The sequence below is a fragment of the Schistocerca nitens genome, chromosome 1 (genome assembly GCF_023898315.1).
Source record: "Schistocerca nitens isolate TAMUIC-IGC-003100 chromosome 1, iqSchNite1.1, whole genome shotgun sequence".
Classification (NCBI taxonomy): Eukaryota; Metazoa; Arthropoda; class Insecta; order Orthoptera; family Acrididae; genus Schistocerca; species Schistocerca nitens.
Genome location: NC_064614.1, coordinates 1091548249 through 1091574695, shown reverse-complemented (window position 1 = coordinate 1091574695; position 26447 = coordinate 1091548249). Strand labels below are relative to the sequence as shown.

The 26447-nt window shown below is 39.8% G+C and overlaps 1 protein-coding gene across 3 annotated transcripts in view; it reads right to left on the bottom strand.

Moving 5' to 3' along the window:
• The window catches only part of LOC126198581 (helicase domino-like), a 582238-nt gene that overhangs the window by 36294 nt on the left and 519497 nt on the right, over nt 1-26447 (bottom strand). For all 3 annotated transcript variants that reach the window (XM_049935022.1, XM_049935040.1, XM_049935033.1), the window contains 2 exons: nt 25213-25377; nt 24951-25127 (listed from right to left, as the gene is read on the bottom strand). In XM_049935022.1, the coding sequence (XP_049790979.1) occupies nt 24951-25127; nt 25213-25377 (342 nt within the window). The remainder of the gene's footprint in view (nt 1-24950; nt 25128-25212; nt 25378-26447) is intronic.

The window sequence follows — 26447 nt, the reverse complement described above, 5'->3', positions numbered from 1 at the left end:
CATGTTCTTTGTAGATACAAAAGTCTCTTTTTGTGTCAAAATTGCTTTGGTACATAAATTGAATTTTACGTCTGATTGGCTTAAGCACTGATGTGATATTAGAGGTTGTTGTTGGTCTGATAACATGAGACCCGATACAGTGTGTTTCACAGGAATCAGTAATGGTATGACCAAGCACTCAGTTTATATACAGAAGCATTTTCTTGACTGTACCACCTTCAAATATGACTCCAGTAAGTTCATACAGAATGGCAGGGCATGTTTCGTTAGTTTTGGAAATGTCCTGTAAAGATAGGCTAATGAAGAAGGGGTATCTTTTAAGTTAGTGTTCATACTATTTTGTACATATCTGACTGTTGTCTTTCATGTTGGACTCTGAAAGGTAATGTCTTCATGTATGTGTACATTTGGCATGTGGCAGCATAAAATTTGTCAACTTACTCAGAACACAAATACCCATTTCATTTCTACAGTAAAATATGATATATTCCATCCTCAATGATAAATTAAATTTTTACTGTTTATGGACTTCCTTATATGCTAATAATTATTGTCACTAAACCTGCACATCCAATTATTTGGAAAGGATCCAAGTTTTTAGTAGTCTTGGTGAAAGTTTAACTGTAATATTCTTAAAGCATTGATACAGGAATTATAAGTCAATGCAATTAAAGCCTTTTGAACTTGCTTGCTTATACATGTGAAAAATATTCCACTAAACTCAAATGTATATTAACCAAGTGCATAATATTAGTCTATGATATAGGCAACTGAAATCGTCACAGTTCTAATATGTCAGCTTGTGCACACTATGTTTTTTTAATAGATAATAAGCTTTCAGTGCTCCAGCCATATGTCACTAATGACAGCTAATGAATGTAATTGCAGTAACAAGCTAAAACTAATAAACTTGTTCATTACTAAAACAAAATATTATTTAAGGAAATAAGAAAGAAAAAGAGAGAAGAAAAGAAAGGAAAAGAAAACAAGAAAAGAGATGATTGACTGCTGGTAATGCTGCTAAAAAATAAGGGAAAACAAACTCAATACATTAGGGTACTAAGCACAAAACTAGCAACTGATATTCCACAGTCAGATTTTTTATATGAGAACAGAAATTCCCATTTTGTATTTTAGTAACTCCCAAAATTTTGAATCAGTGTTACTCATAATGAATCAAGTGTTGCTCTTTTAAATGTAAACAGTATAAATTTCTAAACATAGAGTTCAAGTATATGTGTTGTAAAAAGTAATTTCAAGACACTCCAAAAAGCAGTTGTAATTGTATAGTATCTTATGTTCCACAATTATACTTGTGCTTGCAAGCAAACTGTCAATCCAATGTAATCTTACTTATGTCCTTTTTGAGTTATGTGCACCTAAACATTGTCACTGATTATTACCAGGAAGTCTGGGTCATTTGTCACGTGGATGGGCAGCCACAGCTGGCAACTGCTGTGACATTACTATAAAGTGAAAATGTGATTTTAACATGGTTTTAATAGTCTACAAGCATGTGATTAATAGAAATGTGAACTCTAAAACATTTGATGAACAGAAAGTGGCTGACTAAGCAATATACCTACATCTACATTCATAATCTACTAATGACTGTGAAGTGCAAGGGTAATTGTATAGTATCTTATGTTCAGTTACTACTTCTTTCCATTACATTCACACATGAAGTGCAGGAAGAGTGACTGTTTAAATATCTCTGTGCACACTGCAATTAGTTTAATCTTGTCCTTGCACTTCCTATGGGCACTATACATCAGGGGTTGTGATACGTTTCTAGATTCCTGATTTAAAGCCGGTTCTTGAAACATTGTAAATAGGATTTCTCAGGATAGTTTTCATCCATCTCCAGGTGCCTGCCAGCTCAATATCTTCAGCATCTCTATGTGACTCTCCCATGGGCCAAAGAAACCCATGACCATTTGTGCTGCCCTTAAACATGTACAGTTAATGTCATCTGTTAAACCTATTTGGTATGGGTTCCACACACTTGAGCAGTATTATATTTAGGGGTCACATGAATGTTTTGTAAACAGTCTCCTTTGCAAATTGACTTACATTTCTCTAGCAGTCTACCAACAAACTTCCTTTACTGACTGAGCCTACATGATTTTTCCAGTTCATATCCCTCCAAATTTTTACATTGAAGTATTTTTATGGTTTATCTCTTACAGTTGTATTTATTTGATATCATAATAATAGGACAGTACATGTTTTCATAACAGAAAGGAGGAAAAAATGAAACAAAAGGTAATTCAACTGCACTGGGACTTATTTAGAGACAGTACGATTTTGATGATAAAAAAATGGGAACCTCATGCAACTACTGAGGAATATAAGGGGACAAGAATGATCTGTCAATAGTCTGTTGTGCCCAGTAATAGAGTACTGCATATAGAGCTGTTTCAGGTGAAGCACATGCACGAGGTTTAGGCACATGGTCCACCTTTTGAGAGCAATTTACTAATAGACCAGCAAGGATAGGAAACCATAACCACATGAGTTTGTAAGCGAACATGGCACTTACACGCTGGACAATGAGAAATAACACATAGTCAATTGCTGGGACAAAAGGCACAAGAAATTTCTTTATTAAAATTGAAAAATTACCTACTTGCAATGTCCATACTGCACTCAGAGTCTCCCTGAAGGAAGTTCATCAAATTGCTAAAAACTGGCTTTCAGTAATTGCTCTAACAATGTATACTGCACATATTTTGATTAATGCTGCCTTTCTCCACCTTTATTGTCTCTATCAAACTCTCAATGACCAGTTCCAGATCTCACAAAATATATCATTTATGAGTAGGTTCTTTCATCATCCTCTTCATATACAAAAAAACCATAGAGCTTTCTCACTACCCAGCTCTAACCTTACAATGCCCCCTCAATAGTGGCTAAAACAAAGTATTTCATACCTTTGGTCACTGATGTAACAACACAAATAATGTATATTCAGTGTATAGACACAGTGAATGGCCTAAGTGTCAGTAATTCATGAATATACTCAAAAGAGAAAGGATAACATGTGTCCTTGGTTTAAATTCCCATGTTAATAGAATCACATGGATACAATGATACTATGAGTGATGGCAATGACTTCTTTACATGGTATCACACATATACCGATAGGTAGCTGACTAAGAACCAGTCATAGACTTTTTACTACATAGTGAGATGAGGAGATGTGAACATGGTAAGACCAGTTCGCAGACTGAAGTTTTTTTTTTTTTTTTTGTGGGGGGGGGGGGGGAGGGGGGGTGGCCTTACAAAGAAAGGAAAGAGAACATTTTCACTTCAGAAACTACATTATGATTTGAAACATTGTTAGGATAGCTTTTACTAATTTGGGTAAGTTATATGTTATGACAGTAATTTTGTTTACCAAATATGTGGAGGGTTAATAATGGTTCATGGAACCCCTTTGTATGCCTGCATTGGGAATAACTCATTTATGAGTACAGATACCCTCCTCAAATTTTTAATGATTTGTGCGATTTCCTAATTAATGGCTTAATTACTTAGTGATGGGGATCATTCAGTTCATAACAATTAGGGTAACAGAAGTACAGTGGTAAAAGTTGTAATCTAACAACTACAATTTCTAAAGCTGCAATCAAAAATCATGGTATTTTGAAATTTAACATTAATTCTCTGTTAAGTTCATTAGTTTCTAGGAAAATCAAAACAAATTATTATACAGTTTCCTGTCCTGCATTTTTCCAATTGGAGGACTCCCAGAAAATATTGTCATCATTAAATGGCTATCAATTTGCTTCCACAGAATTCTCTGCTTTCTGCAAAGCAAATAGCAGGCCACTGATACATTCTGCACCCTTCCATTCTGATTCTAATGGTCTCGCTGCCGAGCTCCACTGCCATCACTCTTTAGATGAGGCCCTTATACTCTTTGTGGCTTCTTATCAATCCAATCCCCAGGACATGTCAACCACAGCACAAAAACTCCACGGCTGACCACACTGGTCGTTATTATCTACCATCCTTCCCACCTGTGCATACCCTGAAATATCCTACTTTTTGTTATTAATTGAGGAGAACCCGGGCAGATGTTGCAAATAGCTGTTTTATTAGCTTGCGAAAAACTGCAAGAAACAAGAAATTAATTTCACCTCTACAACGGTTCCAACTAAATACGATTCTGAGCTATAGAATCCAAATAATTTCCTGGAGATGGAAGTAAAACAGGAAAAACTAGCACTCTAAGTACTTTGCCTATTATGAAGCCTAGCTTTTCGATGTGAGCACTTTGGCACTTGATGATGGCACTTTGATGATGCTTAAGTGATGGATTGCATGCAGTTAGTGCATGACTCGGCCATCCCTCACCAATTGAAACTGGCTGCAGTGGTCGCTGGGTTGGCTTAAATAGTGACACTTCAGGAGATACATTGCCTTCTAGTCACTCATGACTGAAAGATGGCATGGTTCTACGGTGCAGCCAGTGATCTCTTGCTGATATTGACAAGATACACAGAACTCCATAATTCTCAGTGAGCCTCCTGATGGTCTGGGTTTATACTTTATGTTCATGCATGACTGCTATGGAATGTGCAAGCATTGCCTACTTTGAACCAAGTATCATAAATGTTGTGAGGAATGCGGATGGTGGCCTTTGTCACCATATCACACCCCTCTTCTAAGCAGACAAGTCATCCTCCGTTTCTCCCTCCAAGATACTGTGTAGGCCCTTGTCTTCACCAAAAACCACCAGAATTGGTTTCCTGTGGTCATTTCCAACATTCTGGGAGAGGCCATGGCCACGGTGATGCTTCAAGATGACACAGTGCGCTGCAAGCATATTAATTGTAGTCTTGCCATGGTATTCTTCCTGGGTCCAGTAGTCTACCATCATCCTTTGTTCCAGAGGTAGAGTATTCCACTATGCTCATCTTGGACCCCACCAACCATTCTCAGCTTCCGCCTGCAGCCAACTCCCTGGAGGGGACATCAGCTATTCCACATGTCACACTAGCACCAACAACAATAGAGATGGACTGCAGCTCTCAGACATCAGCAAGGACTCACACCCAGGTATATCAAGATGTGCTACCACCTCTCCTGCCCTTCAGGAGGGCAGGGAGGAATGTTGTGTCGAGGCCTTGGAACTCTCTGCCAGTAACCAGCAACACAGACGGATTATGCATGAACAGACCTTGCTAGGAACAGCACTTCAGACGACAGACAAGGGATGGCTGCACTCCACCTGGCCATCAGCTGGCAACCCAAGTGCTGCCAGAACTCACTGGCCCTGTAGACCTTTTCTCCTCCACAGGCCAATAATCAGAAGTATTACCTGCAGTACCCTGATGTGAGGGCAGTATTGAGGTCAGCTCTGGGGCTGCACTCAACCACTTTGCTTACGCCGAAAAGACATTGCCTTTGATGCTGTCACCAACAATTGGACTTTGTAATATTGTTGTGTGGTTCCGTTTGGGACTCAAATTTTTGCTCATCCTCTTGGGACTTTAACTTTTGCATGTCCTTTCCAGATTTTGACTGTGGAATGCTTAGTGTGTGTACATAGGGTTTTGGAACTTTCAGTTTACTGAGACATTTTCAGGCCTTCAGCCTTCAGATTTTATTGTTGTTGTAAACCCAAGAAGTGTATTCACAACTGATCCATAGGAAAAGACTGAAAAGTCACATAATTAGTGTTCTTTCAATATTCAAGATATGACTTGTTTTCAGTTATTGTGTTCCATACTAACTCCTATCAGAGAAGATTGTTTATATGTGTTACAATAAACTTCATAATCATTTTATACCTGGATATTTTTCCTGTACCGTCTTTGGTGGACACATCAGTATCATTTCACGCCTACAAATACCTCATTACACTTGTCATTTCATTTGCTGTTTGATTATTACCCCATTCCTATTATTTTCTATTGTTCATGCATCAGATATTTCATTATTAAAAATGAGTACCATGCTTGGCTTCTTTTACACATGATACTACTCTATGCCAAACCACAGCAACAAGCTACTACAAAACAAGATAAGATGTCAGTTCAATTCATGTATAATTTTTCTGCATTTGTACGTTCATATGAGAATATAATTCTACTTCTAAATCATTCAGTTGTTACCACTTGTCTGCAGGGTCATACAATAACAAAAGTTTATCCTTATCTTACTAGAGGCAACATTACTGATTTTACTTCAGTTTCCTTTAATGTGGCCCGAAGGGCACTCTATGATAGTAAACTGCTCCAATATTTTAATTTAAATAAATGACTCTAAATTTACTTTTCCTGTTACTGTATTTCTGTCTTACTCCACTCTTCACTCCATAGATTATTACTATGAAAGAGATTTGGAAATAATTGGCAGTAATATAATCATTAGAGACCGGATTATATGCATAATAAAAATCTTCAAATATGCATGAAAAGTGTCAAAATATGCAAGATCAAATAATAAAAAACATGGTAATTACTGTGCGCATTATATCTCAAAGTCGACCCTGTGCATATCAATTACGAGGAAGAGCGCCAGACACGCAAAAAATCAGTACATTTAGAATTCTGATATCATTTTCTGAATACTTTCTAGTAGAGGTTAGGAAGGGGGTCTTTTTGGGATTATTTTCTTAAAATTTGCGAAATGGGGATGCATACCATGTTTCAAGAATTGTTCCTTCCTTGCTGTTGTTGCCAGTAACAAACGGATATGATGGGAGTGAGTCGCAGCGAAACAATCAATATGTACATGACCAAGTTTGAGATATATTGCATGCAGATGGCCATACTCAAAAACTCTGTAATACTTTATTTAAAAATAACATAAAATCATACATTTTTTGAACAGCATTAACTTTTAATTAATACCATTGGACAAAAGCATCATTTACAATTAATTTTACATTTTCTACTATTGTAAACATCAACAATCAAGTTCTGTTCTAAATGTTCGGTAGTAAGATTGTGTCTTCAGTGATTCAAAACATTTTTATAAGCACAGAACAAAAGGACCGTTCCACATCAACTGAGGTAATTTGGGCAGTATTGAATTTGGGTGCACTTATTGTTTCTGGTAAAAGTTCACCCACCCTATTAGTAAAACTATCAATTTGGCACAAGGATTTAAAGCCTGGGTTATTGTTTAAAATGTTTTCAACCTTTTCTTTAAGTTTTCTTGGGAATACCACTGGCAATGAGGAGTTCAGAATAATAATTTTATTCATTAACTGAATAGATTCATTCAATGCCAAATCTTCAGATTCGAGCTTTTAAGTACTTGCAGATATATGGGAAAAATGAGTGCTAATCACAGGAAAAGTCTTTTTTAATGCTGGAATCATTAAAAGATTCCTTGCACTTGAAAACTGCCAAAGCTGCTGCACTATCGAAGTCGTTTACAACCCCTTTAATGGCCTCAAAATGTTCATCGAAAAACAACACAGCTTCAACCTAGGTACCCCAAAAGGTTACCACTAGTTCGGGAGGTAAAGGCATATTTAGTAGGACGTGACGCGAGCAGGAGCCTTTAGAAACATTTTCTTTGTGGATGAAATCAGTTTATTTACATTCACAAACGTGAAACGTACTTCTTCAGCAAAGCGATGTACTCCATGACCAAGGACATCACATGAATCAAATTGGAATAAAATACTCGGAAGGCTTTTCCTACTTTGATCATATAGGGAGCAGCATCTGAAATAAACTCAAACGCCCTTTCATCTGCAGGAGATTCTGGAAATATTTTTCTACAGGAGCATTGACTTTGTCTGCATGTTCCTGTTCCTCTTCTGTAATGATTTCATTAGGCAGTAGCCCCTTGGTTAATAATCACACGCAGTTCTAGGTTGTGGTCAACATGTGAGACACCAACTCTAGATCGGGTTGAGACCGCCCGTCTAAATTTTTAAAAAATTGTGAACATAGAGCAAAAATATGCACCATCACTAGTTTATAGTTAAAATATGCAATAACTGGTGAAAAGGAGCCAAATATGTAAATGCATATAATCTGGTCTCTAGTGATCATTATTAACTCCAGACATGGACAAAATATTTTCCACATATGCTTCCATTATCTTAGAGTCTATCAGTATATATTAATACACAAAACTCTAATTATTGTCATATTGAAATTTTCAAATACATAGCATACATTTACAGAGATTTGAACTGAACGTAGCAGAAGATGATTAGCCTTTTCTCTTACAAACTAGAATAGCCAGTATTGGGAGTGAATCAAGAAAGGAAATATGAATTCATTCAGCTGGGAACGGCACTCCTCACCAACCCTCATCAACTAATGTGTTCACTAAAGTTTAGTGAACGTCTATCTATTCATGGGTTGGTAATTATTCTGATCCCCTTCTCCTTCATATAGTTTCGCAACACTGGGATAAATATTACAAATCATTTGTCAGTCCAATGAAACACACAACAATTTTTTTTATAACATTTTGGTTCTCAATTTCACCTCTGCTAGACCAAATATCCTGACATTAAGCACCTAATTTCAACCCCACTTTTGTTGTTACCTGATATATTTTCTTCTCTATGCCATTTTGTATTGAATCTAAGTGGCCATTCACACTGTCAATCCATAAATACATTCTGAATTTTACTCTTAGGCTCATTACTAAATTTTTCCACTATCTCTACAGTTAGCTCTTATCAATGTGACTTTCTTTTTCTACATATGTTCACCTTCATTCCTGTTAATGTTATGAATTTTTTCTTACGATTTTCATTGCGTGTACAATCACTGTGACCCTTACTGTCATCCATCTTGTCAATATTGTCTAAACACTGATTAATATAAAAATTTTTACCTTGATTTTCTCCAATGTCAGCTGCTTTCATCATTTCGCCCACTTTTGTGTGCTTGCTAGTTCTTTCTGCATACCCACATCAGTCTTCAGCATTGTTTACTGTTAGGCTCCATTCCAACTGGCTGCAATGTATAAGGACTTGCTGCTCCACTCCTGGTTTCCTGTTGGCCAGTATGAACTTAAAAATGGGAGCTGCTTCTGAATTTTCCATTGGCCAAATCCCATATCAGCTCCCTTCTGTGTTGTCCACAACTAGTCCGGTACATTTTGTATTTGTCATTAGCATACTGTGCACTGTTATAACATTTTTTGTCACTATTATGCCACTTGAATTCTCCTTTATACATGGTTCACTGCCACTGTCATTCTTAATGCATTGTTCTCACATCAAGTCACTTTTAACCTAAATGTCACAGTCCCCAATTTCACAAGTTCTCCCACATATAATTGTCTTTAAATGTGTGAGCTCTTTACACCATGCAAAAACTGGGATATGTCCTCATGTCTGAAAAGCACCACATGGAAGTGCACTTACCTGCAATGTCCATACTAAGCATGGAGTCTCCTTGAAGAAAGTTTACCAAATTACTAAAAATTGGTTTTCAGGAACTGCTCTCATAATGTGCACACTTTTTCATTACCCTCAACTTTTTCCACATTTATTGTCTCTATCAAGTGCCGATAACCTATTCCAATTCTCATAAAAAATATCCTTTACACGTAGGTTCTTCCATCATCTCCTTCAACTGAATGTCATATACAACAAAATTATAGAGCATTCTCAGTACCCAGCACTAACCTTATAATGTCACAACAGTGGCTTTCCTTTATGAAAAATGGCGCATGTTTGGTCCTTGATGTCACAACACAAATAAGAAATATTCAGGGTGCACATACAGAAAATGCCCAGTCAGTAACTCAGAAATAGACACGAAAGAGAAATCCATCAAAGATAACGTAAGTAACTGGTTTAATTTCACATGATGAGTCACATGGATACACTTGAAATACGAGTGATGGCAACTGACTTCTCTAAATGGTATTACATGAGTACCAATTGAGAGCAAACTTGGAAATGATTTTAACGTTACACAAAAAAGTTCTAATCTCTTGACATTTCACATTGGTGTTACTCGTACGATAATCACATGCTGATCCTCATGGAGATGTGGGCCGGGTGATAGTTAACCAAGAAATTTACTGTGTTAATTTGTTATATGATGTTACGCAATTATTTGCCAGTCACAGATTTTTTACTAGATAGAGGACACAGAGACTGCAAATTTTTGGGTGGGATTGGCCTTATAAAGAAAGGCATGCAAACATTTTAGTATGAGTGTAGTCTGTTATGTTGTGACCTCAACATGCAAACACAGCACTTGTCAACGAAAGATGCAGAATGCATTTGCACATGCACAGTGAGGCACTTTCAAAATTTCTCCCATTATGGACGCGCAGTTGTTGTTTGACAGTCGTTTTAATGATTCCATGTGAGTATTTGTGTGAAAATTGACAAAATGGAGTATCAAGCTGTCAATAGTTTTTTGTTTTTGAAAGGCAATGCACCTACATAAATTAAACATGATTTGGACACTGTGTGTGAGGATACTGATCATCATTTACTACCATGAAATTCTGGGCAGCTAAATTTAAATGTGGCCATACCAGCTGGGGTGATCATGAACATTTGGGATGGTCAAAAATTGCAACCACTCATGAAAACATTGTGAGAAAAATGGCAAATGAAGGTGGGAGAGGTAGCAGAGGCTATAAGTACATCTAAAGGATGTGTTTCTCACATACTGATCAAAAATTTAGGGATGAGAAAGCTGACCACACACTGGGTGCTGTGACTGCTCACTCTGTGCCATCTCAAACCTCAGTGGCTGCCATGGCAAAAGTCCACAAACTATGGTTTCAACTGCTCGAATATGCTCCTTACTCACCAGATCTAGCATAAGCGAATATTTTTGTTCCCTTGGCTAAAAGTTGAGCTCACAGAACAGAAATTTTCATTGAATGAGAGGCCATCACTTTCGTGAACAACTATTTTGCTGAGAAAGACACTAATCATTGTTTGGATGGGTTAAAGAGATGGGACCATTGTTGAGATAAGTGTATAAACTTGCAAACAGATTATGTTGCAAATCAAAAATAAATTTGAAGAAAAAATGTCTTAGCTCTTTGTTTTGTCTGAAACCTTTCAGACTACCCTCATACTTCGGAAACTACATAATGATTTGCAAAATTGATATGTTAGCTTTTGCTAGTTTGAATGAGCTATATGTAACAACAGTAATTTAGTTTACCAAATATGTGGATAGTTAACAAAATGCAAGCCAACGGCCTTGCCGCAGTGATAACAGTGGTTTCTGTAGATCACCAAAGTTAAGCACTGTTGAGCTTGGTTAACACTTGGATGGGTGAGTGTCAGTGTCTCCTGAGTGCTGTTGGCAAGGCGGGTGCACTCAGCTGTTGTGAGACCAATTGAGGAGCTACTTGACTGAGAAGTAGGAGCTCTGATCACGGAAACCGACAACAACTGAGAAAGCTGTGTGCTGACCACATGCCTCATATCCGCATCCAATGGCACCTGTCAGCCAAGGGTGACACGGCAGTCAGTTGGTATGACTGGGCATATTCGGACATAAGAATAATAAAATGTAAAAGTTCATGGAACCATTTTGTATGCCTGCATCATTGGCAATAACCCCTTTGTGAGTACAGACACCATATAAAAATTTGTGATGACTCATGCAATTTTCTATCTAAGGCTTACTTACTGAAGGGAGTCATTCAGTTCCTAACAATTAGAGCAAATAAAATACAATTGTAAAAGTTGGAATCTAACAGTAGAATGTCTAAATCTGAAATGGAAAATCAAGGTTTTTCTGAAATGTAACATTAATTATCTTTTAAGTTAATTAGTTTAGGGAAAGTCAGAACAGTTTACCATAGAGTCTTGATGCCTGTCTTTCTAATGAATGTGTCAATACATCCAAAAAGAAGAAGGGGAAAAAGAAAACATATTTACTCACTCAATCATGTTAATGTGCATGGTAGTATAAAAGTTCACTTCTAATATCTTTTAATTAACCTGGTTTCCAGTAAAACTAAATACAATAATGTGATCTGCCACCAAAAATAATACTATGAATAATAAATCTAAGTGAGGCAAAGTCTGATTAATACTTTTGGTAGACTGAAGTACACACAAGATATGCGCTATGTATTTACATGGAGGAAAAGTAAAAAATGAGTAAAAATAAAAATATTAATTATTAGCTGGAGTGCAATAGCAGCAGGTAGAGTATTCCAGCTTGATACGTTATAAAATGCAGAAAGGAGGTATGAATCTCAATTAAACTTACTGTAGGAAAAGTATATGAAACTAGGCTGTAAAGGAATTAAAAACAAGAAAATGATGCTGTCTTTCTATAAATGATACACACTTTTCAACAAATAATTACTTCTTCCAAGAAGCTAGTTAGATGAAATCCAAATCTCTGTCTCCCCGTATCCTCACTATAAATGGTCTCTCCCATCCTGGGATCTACGTGACCTTTCTCCTGACTCCAACTTTCTCCAGCATATACCTCATTGTTTCTTGAGGAAGGAACTGACAGTTCTGCAAGGTAGGATAATTCTTTGTACTTTTATACAAGGCAGTTCTTGAAGTTTCATCTCCTTCAAAATGAGCTGCCAAAAAGTATTTATATTTTTACATATATCAATTTCCAAATTTTTCATCTAACTTTCAGAAAAATAGTATGAAAACTAAGAGCCTCAAAAATTGCAAGGATTCTGGAACTTACATGCTACATTTAACACAACACCTTTTTCAGTTGCTTGTGAGAGGGCTGGCCCACATGGATGGGTTGCAGCCTGAATGGGTAACAGTCCTGTCAGGTAGAGGTGTGCTTCACTAGCTGACTGTATCTACTGACAAAAAAATCTGACACAGGTCGTGAGTCCAAAGGTAGAACTAGTAAGCCACAGGAAGATAAAGAAAGAAAGATAGAAAGAGGAAACTCTCCACCAAGAATAAAAAATAACAGAAAAACTGACTTCCCACTCTTAGCTGGAAACAGCTAAAAGAAACAGCATTCTCCTCATTTCCAAATAGGCATACTTTGAAGACCGGTATTCACTACTGCAGTCTTGACTTAAATTTTTATAACTGTGAGTGAACATTTTGATTTTATATTCTGCAACTTATACATTAATATTTTGTTGTTCATAAATTAATTTTATGACACGTGTACTTCTCAAATTTTTGGCCATGTTTTTCAAAGGCTATATTTTTCTGAATTGGAATTTCTTGGATGTTATGCTAAAACTGACAATGTAAACAAATTACTTTTATTAAATTGAATTATTTTAAATATTTTGTCATAATGAAACAATTTACTTTTAACATATTAAAACATTTTATATATTTTATTGTTATTATTATTATTCAATCATACACTTCTGCATCTGTTCCTGAAGGTATGCCCTGACCATTTATTCAGTCTGCATGTTATTTCACTTACATAATGCAATGTTTTATATATGAAATAATATTTTTTTAAATTAGTTCAAATTATTAACATTAATATACATTTAAGATGTAGATGTATTTTGTCAGCGTACATAGTGGGCAACATTACGTCTCTTTTAAGATATAACTTATGCATTTCTAATAATGACAGATTAGTACTCATTCTAAACAAACTGGCATGGGCAATAGCAGAACTTTAAAAATAAATGGAACAAGCACTTTAATAGAACTTAAAGACAATAATAGAAATACAACAATTTGTCATATATTGTGGCCACAGAACTATGTAATGAATGATATATGTCAGGAAAATAGGTTTAAAGGAAGGCTTAAAAAGTAAGAGAATGGGATTACATATAGCAGGCTGCAGCCATGGTATCTGCAGAAAGAAAGGGAGGGTGGGAATCTAGCAAAGAAGAGTGCACAAAAGGGGGAGGGAACACTTTACAGGCAAAAATTATCAAAAACTAAGTATGAGCATAATAGGTAGTAATAATTATGTAATTTCATTTTGTGCCTTGAGAGGAGAATAAGGAAGCAAGTATACTAAGAGTGTCACTGACAGTGGACAGAAGGGCAATATTATCGATGCAATAAAAGAAATATTATGTATGGTCTGTACTTTGAGTATAGCCCTACTAGTGCAAAAGGTTAACAATTATATCTGAAATGTTCATGTTGTCTTATTTAAACTAACATATGAACTGATTCAAGTTTCTAATAGTATGTATTGCTACAACTAAGTATCAGTTCTTACAAAATAAGAACTTAAAGTTAGAGTTAACAACAGAGTTTTGCGTGTTGCAGAGACACTATCTTACAGTCTTAACATTTGAGTTGATGATTGAGAAATTGTGATTGATGAAGCAAAGAAAAAATTGTGGACAAGAAGACGTGCAATGTGAAAAGAGACAAGACACATAGTTGAAGTAAAAAAGAAAAAAGAAAAAGCCAGAGGCTTAATACCTAAGAGAGAAAATAAAAATGTGGATAACCTTGGAAAAAGAAGAAACCAGTAAGACCACAATATTGCAAAGATTCGAGAGTTGTAGATTTTACATATAATATTTTTGAAGACAAAAGTGACATTTATCAAGTATCATGTCTTGGCAGGAACCAACATATTTATGGTAATGGATCAAGATACTGATATTATTTCTGCTGTGTTGCAAAGTGCTCAAGAACTGTAGGTTTTATTATGAAGCTAAAGAAATCTCCACACGAAGAGTAGTTAGAAAAACACAACGATGCATCAATCTCCACATGGGCAGCAGTTAGTGGCCTATGTCTGATTACAACAGTATAGTTTTAAATATGTATTCTTGATACCATATGCAAACAGTAAAAACAGAACAATGCATACAATTACATATTGGTGCTGAAGTGGCACTAGCATGTGGATAAATTTATTTACTACATAATGGAAAGTCCAGGATAGAATAACAATGGAAAGGACTGCTTGCTACTCACCTCACAGAAATTATGATTGATGAAGCAAAGAAAAAATTGTGGACAAGAAGACGTGCAATGTGAAAAGAGACAAGACACATAGTTAAATAAAAAGAAAAAGCCAGAGGCTTAATACCTAAAAGAGAAAGGCACAATGAAAAAGAATGCTAGAAATATGCAGGTTTTGGACTAAGTCTTTCAGGAAATCTTGATGAAGGACTTGGCATGATATGTGAATAGTACTGGCATTCATTTTCACTTTGCCTGTCTGCAACTCACCGCCTCATCTATGTGGTGAGTAGCAGTGTATCCTCTCTGACCTACTTGTTCAGCTGTGCACATTATCACACTGCTTCCAGGGTTCATGGAAGCACGCCGACCCCACATTGAATCTGCCCAGCAAGATTAACGAAAAGGGCCAATGTGCCAGCCAGTTTGGATGAAATTTGTAGGCAGTTTCCCACATCTGACTAATGAGTGGGACCCACGTCCTACTTCAGTTAGACAATTTTCGAACATTTTGAACACATCTCACAGCTTTACGTGGGGTGATACTAAGTCCAGACAGTTGGGATGCTCTTGTTCAGGGGAGTGGGAAAGTGGGGGAGCGGGGGTAACAACAGTTACAAGAAGGGTAGCCAGGCACCCTCCACTAATAACACTGCTAATTCAGAACAACAAGGCAACTCTATGAAGATACAGGATAAGGACAGGGAAAAGCAAAAGAAAGAAGAACAAGAACAAGAAAGAATCCATGTATCCTATATGCATTTATTTAACCAAGAGGCTCAATTCTGCCTGTTTTGCACTCAGAAATCTCTCTCGCTGTGTTGACCCACAGATAGCATTGCTAGCATACTTTCATTAAGTTCTGTCCTGTGGTATAATCTTCTGGGGAACTGCAGTTAAGGCTGAAAAATTATTTATTCTGCAGAAATGTACAACAAGAATAGAGCATAAAACTGACAATGTAACAATTCGCAGAAGCTTCTTCAGAAACCTATACCTATGTGCCAGTAAAATCTCTGTTTTAAGGCTGCATCATTTCGAAGAAAACACTCAAGTTTGTGATGGCTACCTCTGCCATTCTCATCAGGAGTAAAAAAACCACTGGCTGCTGGGCCTGGTACAGTTTCTACTTATAGGCATATTTGCAGCATCTGGCACCAATCAGAGAGGGCTGAAATGGCATTTCCACGGATGACAAGTTTCACAGTTCACAGCAGCTTCAGTCTGCTGCAGGAACAGGGATGTCACATGGCACGAGTGGCTGGCATCACATTTAAAACTGCTGCTCCTGTCTCCCTGCAAGTGCCAAGCATCCACTTTTGTTTTCTGTTGATATCCATGGCAATCGTAGGGGAATGGGAGCAGCAGTTACAAACATGATGCCAGCCCCTCACACTACTTGATGTCAGTGGTCCCATGGTGCACTGGGCGCTGCAGTGAGCAGTCCGCCTCACCTTTCGTACACACATCATTTTGGCCTTCTCTGATTGGTGCAAGATGCAGCAAAGAAGAGTGTCCATGACAGGTGGGCAAGGGGAGGCTGTAGTCCCCACCACCAGCTCTCAAGGAAAGGCAAAAAAATAGTGCAGTCAGGTGTTTTTCTTTCAGAAAATGATGTAGGTTTTTAACAGTGTCAGAACTGGAATTTTTTTTGTGGATACTTACAGGTCATCATTCATTTTCCAAGATATTAAAAATAGTTCAAGCTCCCAGGTCTGGGCACTCCTGCAAACTACTGTATGAGCATCCTTGGCTGCAATCACACCAAAAGATGAAAAAGCTAAGAAACTGAGAAGATTTTACTCAGGAATGTCACCGCGAAAAACCCCAAGGACACAACAGACCTACTTCCTAATGGTATAAGTGGTTGATAACAAAAGTGAATTTAGGATGAACTCAGTGCTTCATAATCACAATATTCAATGTCAAAATTATATCCATATAGACTATGCATCCATTTCAAGCATTCCGTATGAATCTTTATATTCTGGCACAAGAGCATATAGTAGGTTGCTGTTGGAAATTAGACAGGAAATTAAAAAATCACCAAATATTTAAAAATAAAGTAAAAGAATACCTTATTAGCCACTCTTTCTAAAATTGATCAGAATTTATCTTGGATTCAGGAATGTAAATTCCACATAACTCTAATATTTGCCAGTATATGCACAGCTGATAGTGTGTACAGTAATGTAAATGCATTGTTTAAGTATTAGTTGAAAATGGCAACTGAGTAGTACATGGGGATGGTAACTGTTTCTCCTAACATGCATATATGAAGTAATTTAAATGTAATTATCATAATTATCAGTTTGAGTAAATTAGTGCTAGTTGTAATCTGTTCTTGGTGCACTTTACACTAGTATCCAACAGTGCTCATTTCTGCCTGCTAAAATGCATAACCTGACTTGTTACATGTCCCTGAATGTTCTTCTTCATGAGTGGTCAAATAGAACACAATGTATGAATGAGTGAGTGAAGGAATGAATGAAGAATAAAACAATTCACCATCTTACTTGATCAAACAGTTGAATATTTTGTAATTTTAGATACAGTATTACATCGGTTTCATGTGCATGTGCATTGATTTCTGAATTCTATAAATATGATTTTGAGTAAAAAAATTCAGTGCATTCTTTAACATGCCCATTCTGATATTGCTACAGGCACAAAAAATCTAAAGCATTCACTGTTGATGATCTATTTTAAGAAACAAACTCCATCGACTATTTTTATATTAACATGGAGCATACTGTTCCTAACGTGAATACTGATTTTGGTGATGACAATAAGTTAAAATTGTCTCAGGAAATGAGACTATTGTGTAACACAATACAATGTAAAGAAGAAGGTAAGTGCCATTTTCTTAAGACTGAAAAGGGACCTTAATAATTATGACAATTCCTATGAATAAATGTGTTAATATTTTTTCCCTTAGTTTCAGTTTGTAGGTATTGCATTTAGCAATCTGCAGAACACAAAATTCATCACTATTATTGGCGTTACTTCTGATCACAAACAGTGTTTTCTTTAAATAGGCATATATTTTATGCTAGAGTACAGAAATAAGCTAATATAGATGTTATTCCTGGTGAAGCATGGCTTACTGCTGTTACTGTTAGTGTAGATGGAGTTCTATGATCATTACTTACCAGTTGGGAAATTATCCTCCTTGTGACATTTTGGCTTATAGGACTTTGATGATAACTCAAGCTGAAGTTAAATTTGGTGGTGATATTTCTGGTACTTCTTTTGTTGATAAATCTATATGTGTGTGCACTCATAGTATGTGTAAACTGAAGATGATTCTGTTACTGTGTTTCTAAGAGGACACAGAATACAAATGAAGTTTTTTTTTGGTTGGTGATATGATCTATTACAATAGTACTTCATGTATTAATGAGTGTTATTATATTACTGAGTATTACTGACAGTTTCTATGAATAAATGTGTGATTATTTTTTTTCTTTAGCTTCTTTTTATAGCTGCTACATTTAACAATCTACAGCACATTAAATTCATCGCTATTGTTAGCTTTACTTTTGATCACAAAGAGTGCTCACTCATATACAGGAGAATGGTAAAAAGAAAGAAAATCCTTTTGATTGTATCATGGATAGAGGTGTATTTCAAACCATCCCAGTTGTCTATGCTACGCGGGGCATTGGCCTCTGAGGATGTAACAGTGGTTTGATTGAGTAAGCTGTTGCAAAGCACCATTGTGCCTGGCTCACTGCCAAGGCTGATAAGGACTCTGACCATAGCACTACACACACATCTAGACTTACAGGGTCAAGGTTTCCATTTAGTGTTCAATTGTATTATCATTACAAGCTAAAAGATTTTTGACATCATGCATCCATTCCTTGTTGCCCATAATAATCAGATAATTTCTGCTGTTTGATTGTAGATTTGTATTTATCTATTTCATGCAGCCATGATTCTGGCTTTATAGCCTTCTCAAGTGCAACTTGAAATCTCAAAAAAAATGGCTAACCAGCTTAAAATGAGATATCACTGCTAAAATAACATTTATCTGATCTTATAAACCAGCCATCACATCAGAGGATATGAGTGCACATCAAAGATGTATGGACATTATGAATGCAGGTCACAGCAATGTATAGGCTGTTAAATATTCATTACACTTCACTTCATTAATATGTATTTGCTATGCACATTTTCAGCGATATTATGCATCTCTGATATGTTCCATATCCTTTAATATAATTGTAGTAACACTGTTCACGTTACGTCGCACATCACCTAGCGTAGACCGGGACTGTGTCCTAGGCATGCCCGATGTTAACTGACTGGGCACGGCCCGTGCTGCCGGAGTTGTTGTTGTTCTTGTTGTTACGCCGGCAGAGGTCGCGTCTGAATTCTCACGTGCCCTCTGGTGGACGGGACTCTACTTGCGGCAACTACCGCCCGTGACGCGCCGTGCCAATGTGCGCGTCCCGCGATCTTTCTGGTGGCTACTACACTCCTCTTCCTTCGGGGGATGAAGCCACTGTGATCCACTGTGTCGGAAGGTGGAGTGTCGGGCAGGAGCGATGACCTCCACATCCATTGGATGGCCGGAGTCGAGGGGATCTGCCAACCCTCGAGCCGGAACCTTCGAATACGGCTGGAAGTGACCCACACGAAGAGGCCCCCGTCGTCCCCCAACCGGAGCTCGGGACAGAACGGGTGACAATCTGTCGAACTCCGGATCCTGTTCCACCCCGGGAGGGGCAAGACCCAGTGGCGGGGACGAAGGGGAAGGGAAGACCACAGGTGAACTGGCCCCCTGAGAAACCGGGCCTGCTAGGGGGGCCGGCCCTCGCTGGGGCATTTCGAATGATGGCGATGCCGGTGCTGGAGCTACTGGAGGCTGCCAAGGCTGAGAACCATCACAGTGCGGCAGTGTCACAGCGGGGAGAGGAGGTAACGTCCCCTGTGAAACCAATACAGGTGCCGGCAATGGGGAAGCCGGCGTCCGAGAGGTCGGAGGGTGGGTGCCCGAACGTGGACGTAGCTGATTTTGGTGACGACTTACCACCCGATCCCCCACCTGCAAGGTATAGAGCCGGCGGCCATTTCGGCGCAGGACCACCGCGGGTATCCAACGTGGATTACGACCAAACCCACGGGCCCAGACTGACATACCCAGTGGAAAGCCAGGTACTCCGTTTTGTGAAGAATGGCGAGGACCAGGCCGGAGGAGGTGCAGCAGAGTCCTAGGTTGACGCCCATGGAGGAGCTCTGCGGGGCTGCGTTTGCCCATTGGTGTGGTCCGGTATGCCGTCAAGAAAAACGTCAAGGCTTCCTCTGCAGGAAATTCGTGCACATACTTTTTCATCTGCGTCTTAAATGTGCGCACCATGCGCTCGGCTTCCCCATTCGATTGTGGATGGAAGGGGGGAGAGCAAACGTGCCGAATACCGAAGCGCCGACAAAAATCCTGGAAGGTCTGCGAAATAAACTGCGGTCCATTGTCTGAGACCAGGGTGATTGGCAGCCCTTCCACAGAAAATATTTTTGCTAGTGCCTGGATTGCAACTTCAGAAGTGGTTGAGGAGCAGCGGACCACATATGGGAATCGGGAATAAGCATCAATGACAATGAGCCAAAAGCCATTGAGAAACGGGCCTGCAAAATCGATGTGAACACGTTCCCATGCTTGGGTTGCCGGCGGCCATGAAGAGAACGCTGCCCTGGGAGATGCTTGTTGGCTCGCACACTGGGAACAGGCGGCCACTAAGTGCTCAATTTCTCTGTCAATACTGGGCCAGTACACATGTCTGCGAGCCAAGGTTTTAGTACGGGAAACACCCCAGTGCCCCGCATGTAACAACGTGAGGACCTCCCTTCGTAAACCTGCAGGAACAACCACGCGAGGAGCTGTATCATCGGTAGCCAGAAGGAGAACTCCTTCCAAGACCGAGAGGCGGTCTCGTAGAAGAAAATAATTACGAAGAGGGTCCGAGGCCCGGCCCGGAGGGCGGGAGGACCACCCCTGCTGAATGAGGCGAACTACTTGCCGGAGAACCGGGTCAGCCGCCGTTTCCCTGGCGACGCGAGAACTAGTGATCAGGAAGCCATCAACTGCTTGGCGGGACGCCACATCCAAATGAAAACACAATCTCCTCTCGATCGAACGTAGGATCCGGGCCCACCGGAAGACGGGAAAGAGCGTCGGCGTTGGCATGCTGTCCTGTAGGGTGAAAATGAATGTCATAATGGTACTTAGAGAGGAACAAGGCCCAGCGCTGTAGTCTGTGGGCTGCCCTATCCGGAATCTGAGAGGCGGGGCCAAATAACGATATTAACGGCTTATGGTCAGTGATCAACTGAAACTTCGTGCCATACAAGAAAGGGTGAAACTTGGTAACAGCGTAGACAATCGCCAAAGCCTCTTTTTCCACCTGGGAGTAATGGGCCTGCGCGGGACTAAGCGTTTTAGACGCAAACGCCAGTGGTTGCTCGGAACCATCTGCGTTGCGATGGGCCAGGACCGCCCCCACCCCATACTGCGAAGCATCTGTAGCCAGGACCAACGGCTTATGGGGATCAAAAATAGCCAAACAAGGGGCTGAAGTGAGGAGGCCCTTCAACGAGGTGAACACTCGCTCGCATGCAGGCGACCAATCAAAAGGAACACCCTTGTGCAGAAGGCAGTACAGGGGGTGGGCTATAGTGGAAGCCCTGGGAATGAACCGGTGGTAATAGGCTATCTTGCCTAAAAAAGCTTGTAACTCTTTCAGCGAAGTGGGCCGAGGAAGGTTGACGATACCTTGGACCAAACTTCCGAGTGGCTGGATGCCATGCCGAGATATGGTGTAGCCCACATACTCAATGGACGGTTGGAAGAAGGTTGACTTATGCAGGTTGCAACGCAAGCCCACAGACCTGAATTTGACAAAGAGGGTGCGAAGGTTGTGCAAGTGTTCCTTCGTGCTGCGGCCTGTGACAATTATGTCATCCAGGTAATTAATACAATGAGGGATTGTCGACGTGACATGCTCAAGATAACGCTGGAATATCGCCGGGGCACTGGATATTCCAAAAGCCAACCGCTGGTATTGGTAAAGGCCAAACGGGGTGTTAACGACCGCCAGCCGTTTGGAGCCCTCATCAAGTGGTATCTGATGATAAGCCTCCGAAAGATCGATTTTCGAAAAATATTGGCCTCCCGCTACGGCGGAGAACAATTCATCAGCACGAGGCAAAGGATAGGTGTCCACCACCAATTGGGAATTAATGGTGGCCTTGATATCGCCACAAAGACGTAAGTTTCCCGAGGGCTTCTTGACAATAACGAGGGGCGAAGCCCACTCACTGGAAGAAACGGGAAGAACGACCCCTAGGGCTGTCAGCCGGTCTAGCTCTTCCTTTACCTGAGGGCGGAGAGCCAAGGGGATCTGTCTCGCGCGTAGAAAACGCGGGCGAGCCGACGCCTTCAACGTTAAGTGAGCTTCAAAATCGGAAACACGCCCCAGGCCCTCCTCAAAAATATCTGGAAAGTCTGAGATCAAAGATTCCAATGAGTGATAGGGAACGTCTTCGGAGACCAACTGTATGGTGTCAGCAATAGAAAAACCGAAAGCTTGAAAGGCATCCAGGCCAAAAAGGTTAGCGGAGCTCGCATCACTGACAACAATAAAAGTAATAGGCCGAGTGACTGATTTGTAAGTCACGTCGGTAGTGAATTGACCCAGTAGGGGAATGAACTGTTTACCATAACCGCGTAGACGCCGGTAAACTGGCGCCAACGGGGGCGATCCAAGGTCGGAATAAGTTTGTGCATTCAACAACGAAACTGCCGCGCCCGTATCGACTTGCAGTTGTAACCGGCGCGACCGAACCGACACCTCGATAAAGAGTTTGCGCGCCGATGCGTCGGGAGCCTGGCCCGATGAAACTTCCTGAATGTCAACGTCCATGTCCTCTGTACTTGCTTCCTTCGATTCTTTCGAGGCTGAGCGGCAAACTTTAGCAATGTGACCTTTTCTATTACATTTGCGACAAACGGCCCAACGCCGGGGGCACTCTGACCGATCATGATGTATATAGCACGACGCACAGGACGGCAACAGGGCGGCCGGAATTCTGTTTACGCGCCGTGCGGGAGCGGCCGTAACGGCCGGATTGTACCGCTCGCACGTCGTCCACCCCGGACACAGTGGACGCGGCCGCGCCGCCCTGAACCTCCGCGACGTCGCACCACGCTTCCAGCTGTTGACCTGCTGCGTGAGACACTTCATACGATTGAGCAATGGACAGGACTTCCTCGAAGGAAGGGTCTTCTAACTGCAGGGCCCGTTGCCGGACCTCCCTATCAGGGGCCGAACGAACAATGACGTCGCGTACCATAACGTGGGCATACGACTCTCGCGACTGCTCCGTGACAAAATGACACTTGCGACTAAGACCGTGCAGGGTAGCGGCCCACGCCCGGTAAGACTGATGGGGCTGTTTCTTGCATTGATAGAACTCGACCCTAGCCGCCACAACATGCGTGCGGCGGCGATAATATGAAGACAGCAATGAACACAATGCGTCAAAAGACAAGGACGAGGGTTCCTGCAACGGCGCTAGTTGCCGCAAAACTTGATACAGCGAGGGAGATATCCAAGACAAGAAGAGAGCACGACATACCTCCGCATCGGCAACATGAAACGCCTGGAAATGCTGCCGAAGGCGATGTTCATATGCGTCCCAATCCTCCGCCGTCTCGTCGTACGGGGGAAAGGGAGGAGGGAACTGCGCCGGAGCAGACGGCGTGGAGAGCAACGCAGGAAGCACTTGTTTCATGGTGGCCATGAGCTCCGTCTGCTGCACCACCAAAACCCGTACCAAATCCTCCATGCCGTGGAGAAGCTGCGAAAGCGGAACAACGACGCAACACGCGAAAGCACGACCCTACTCGTCGCCAGTTGTGTAGTAACACTGTTCACGTTACGTCGCACTTCACCTAGCGTAGACCGGGACTGTGTCCTAGGCATGCCCGATGTTAACTGACTGGGCACGGCCCGTGCTGCCGGAGTTGTTGTTGTTCTTGTTGTTACGCCGGCAGAGGTCGCGTCCGAATTCTCACGTGCCCTCTGGTGGACGGGACTCTACTTGCGGCAACTACCGCCCGTGACGCGCCGTGCCAATGTGCGCGTCCCGCGATCTTTCTGGTGGCTACTACAATAATGACTGGTTTATAAAACAAGGTAAGTGTTATTTTGATGATGACATGTCATTTTAGGCAGGTCAGACATTTTTTGTGATTTCGAATTATGCTTGAGGATGGCTATAAAGCTGAAAATCATGACCACTGCAGCCAGAGACTGTGGTCATGTGTATGTCATCTTCGCTATAGAGAGAATAGCAACCATCCTTCTCATAATACTGCTATATTTCTTTCAAAAACTTCTAGATGACTGTGGTCCCACCACAAAGGAAAAGTTGTAAGGTGGTAAGATTTATGCAGCAGTATCACTCTGTGGTTTGGGATCATGAAATTAAGAAGTGTCATTTTGAGAAATCCTGATAGTTTTCTTGCGAACATTCTGACATGATGTATACATGAGTCAATTTAATTTTGCACTTTTCTGAATTTGCACAAGAGATTTTTTAAAAAAGTATCTGTTGTACATGAACCCTCTATTACAATATGATTTTATGTGCCCTTTTTAAGCGCCTGGAAGTATTCTGCTATTAAACAGCAACAGGAAAAAAATTTTAAGGTATAATTTGTTTCCTGTGCCACTACATAAACTTCAATTAAGAATCTGCCATAAAGAGTCTCTGTTCAGAAATATAGGTTAGATTACTCACAAAAACGATTTAAATTTTATCTTTCAAATACAGCTTTAATGACATGTAAACTTTTTACCAATTACTGGATAATGCATGGTAAAAGTGTTAGATTATTTAGAAGTTACTATTTCAAGGATCAGTGAAATACTGATGGAAAGTATTCCCAGTGTTCTAGGTTAAGATAAGCAAAAAGGGCAAGTGCAATAGAAAATCTAAGTGAGAAAAAAGGCAAGAAATCACAAAATCTAAGGTACATACAGCAAAAAAACAACTTACGAAGTTTTGTTGTATCATGCTCTTACATATAAAAACTACAGAAAAAATATAAGCTCACAGGAATACTGTTCCGCGAGTCTTCCGCCCTAATATCTTCAAACTCCATATCAACTCGTCCATTGTAATCCGAATTTTGTCTACGCCTTGCTAGGCGCATCCGTTTGTACTCTTCAGGGCACACCTTCTTCCACAAATAGTAAAACTGGATACACTGTTTTAAAGATTTTGAGCCAATCTGCAGAGACAGAACACACAACGATATTAAATGCATTATTATTCCTGTATGAACATGAAAGAAATGCCCATATGTTTAATGTTACCTCATTTGCTATGCTTCTGAAGTCCTTGTCATACTTAATCAGTCCTTGATGGAACATATCAAGTTCTTCTGCACTCCATCGGTCACTTTCATTGTAATCGTATGCAAGAAGTGGGTGTCCAGAAGGTAAGGCTGGTGTTGGCTGCATTAGTTTCAGCATTGCCTCCTAATAATGTTGTAAGTAGAAGCCGCATTACTATTTCACTTGAATGACAACCATTTTCCTAACATAAATTAAGTTTTTATTGTGAGGTAAATAAGTTTCTGTGTAGACGTTGGAAGATATCAAGAAAGAAATGAAGTATGTTTTCCGTTGCTTATCAAAAAGAAACAGTATATTTACAAAAGCTAAAATTGCTTTTTTGTAACTGTGAACTGAAAGTGATATAGGAAGAATATTATTACTAAAAAATTCAAGTGTGTAAGGAAACTGAGCTGAGTACTGGTTTACTTACATGGAATTCATTTTTGTTTCATACAATAAAATGAAGTATGTATTGGAATGGTACAGAAAATCATGTTTCAAAAATATACAAATGTGAACAGCATAACAAACCATTAAAACTTCTTTCCAAATTTTTTAAATACTAATTTTGTAAAACCATATGTGCAAGAATATCTCCATTGCTTTTAAAAATACAAAAGTTATTTTAAGCGTTAGTGGGAGTCAGAAATTTCAGGAGCCTACTCAGCCTGCGTAAGTCTAAGGCACTTATTTTATTTAAACATAATTGTCATATTCCATATACACAGAAGTTGAATGTAAACAAGTAAATAATAGGAGGCAAGATCTTTCAAAGCGTGAAAGTTAAAACTATCACTGGCAAGTAATGCAGCATAATGGAATGAATAGGTTAGAAGTAATAGAAGAGGTGTGGAGAGTTGATAAAGATAAGAAAGGCACTGGTTGGTTAACAGAGAAGATCCTGAATATATTGATACGATGATGAAACATAATGACAAAAATGCTAATTAGCCAAATAAACTGGCCGGCGGTAGGGGGTGGGGAGGTCTATTGTAGTAGATTGCTGAGTGCAGTAATGTGAGATCACAAAGTTAATAAAGCATGAAAGCATGTATCAGAGGGAGAGAAAGGCAAGAGCTCTCATCAGCAGAAAGTTGAAGTACTGATACCAGAATGACATATTTTGTTCGTACAACTGCTACACTAATGGCTACACACTTATGAATCTTTGTAACCTGTATCTCTCAGTGTGATTACTGTGTGGTGTCTGC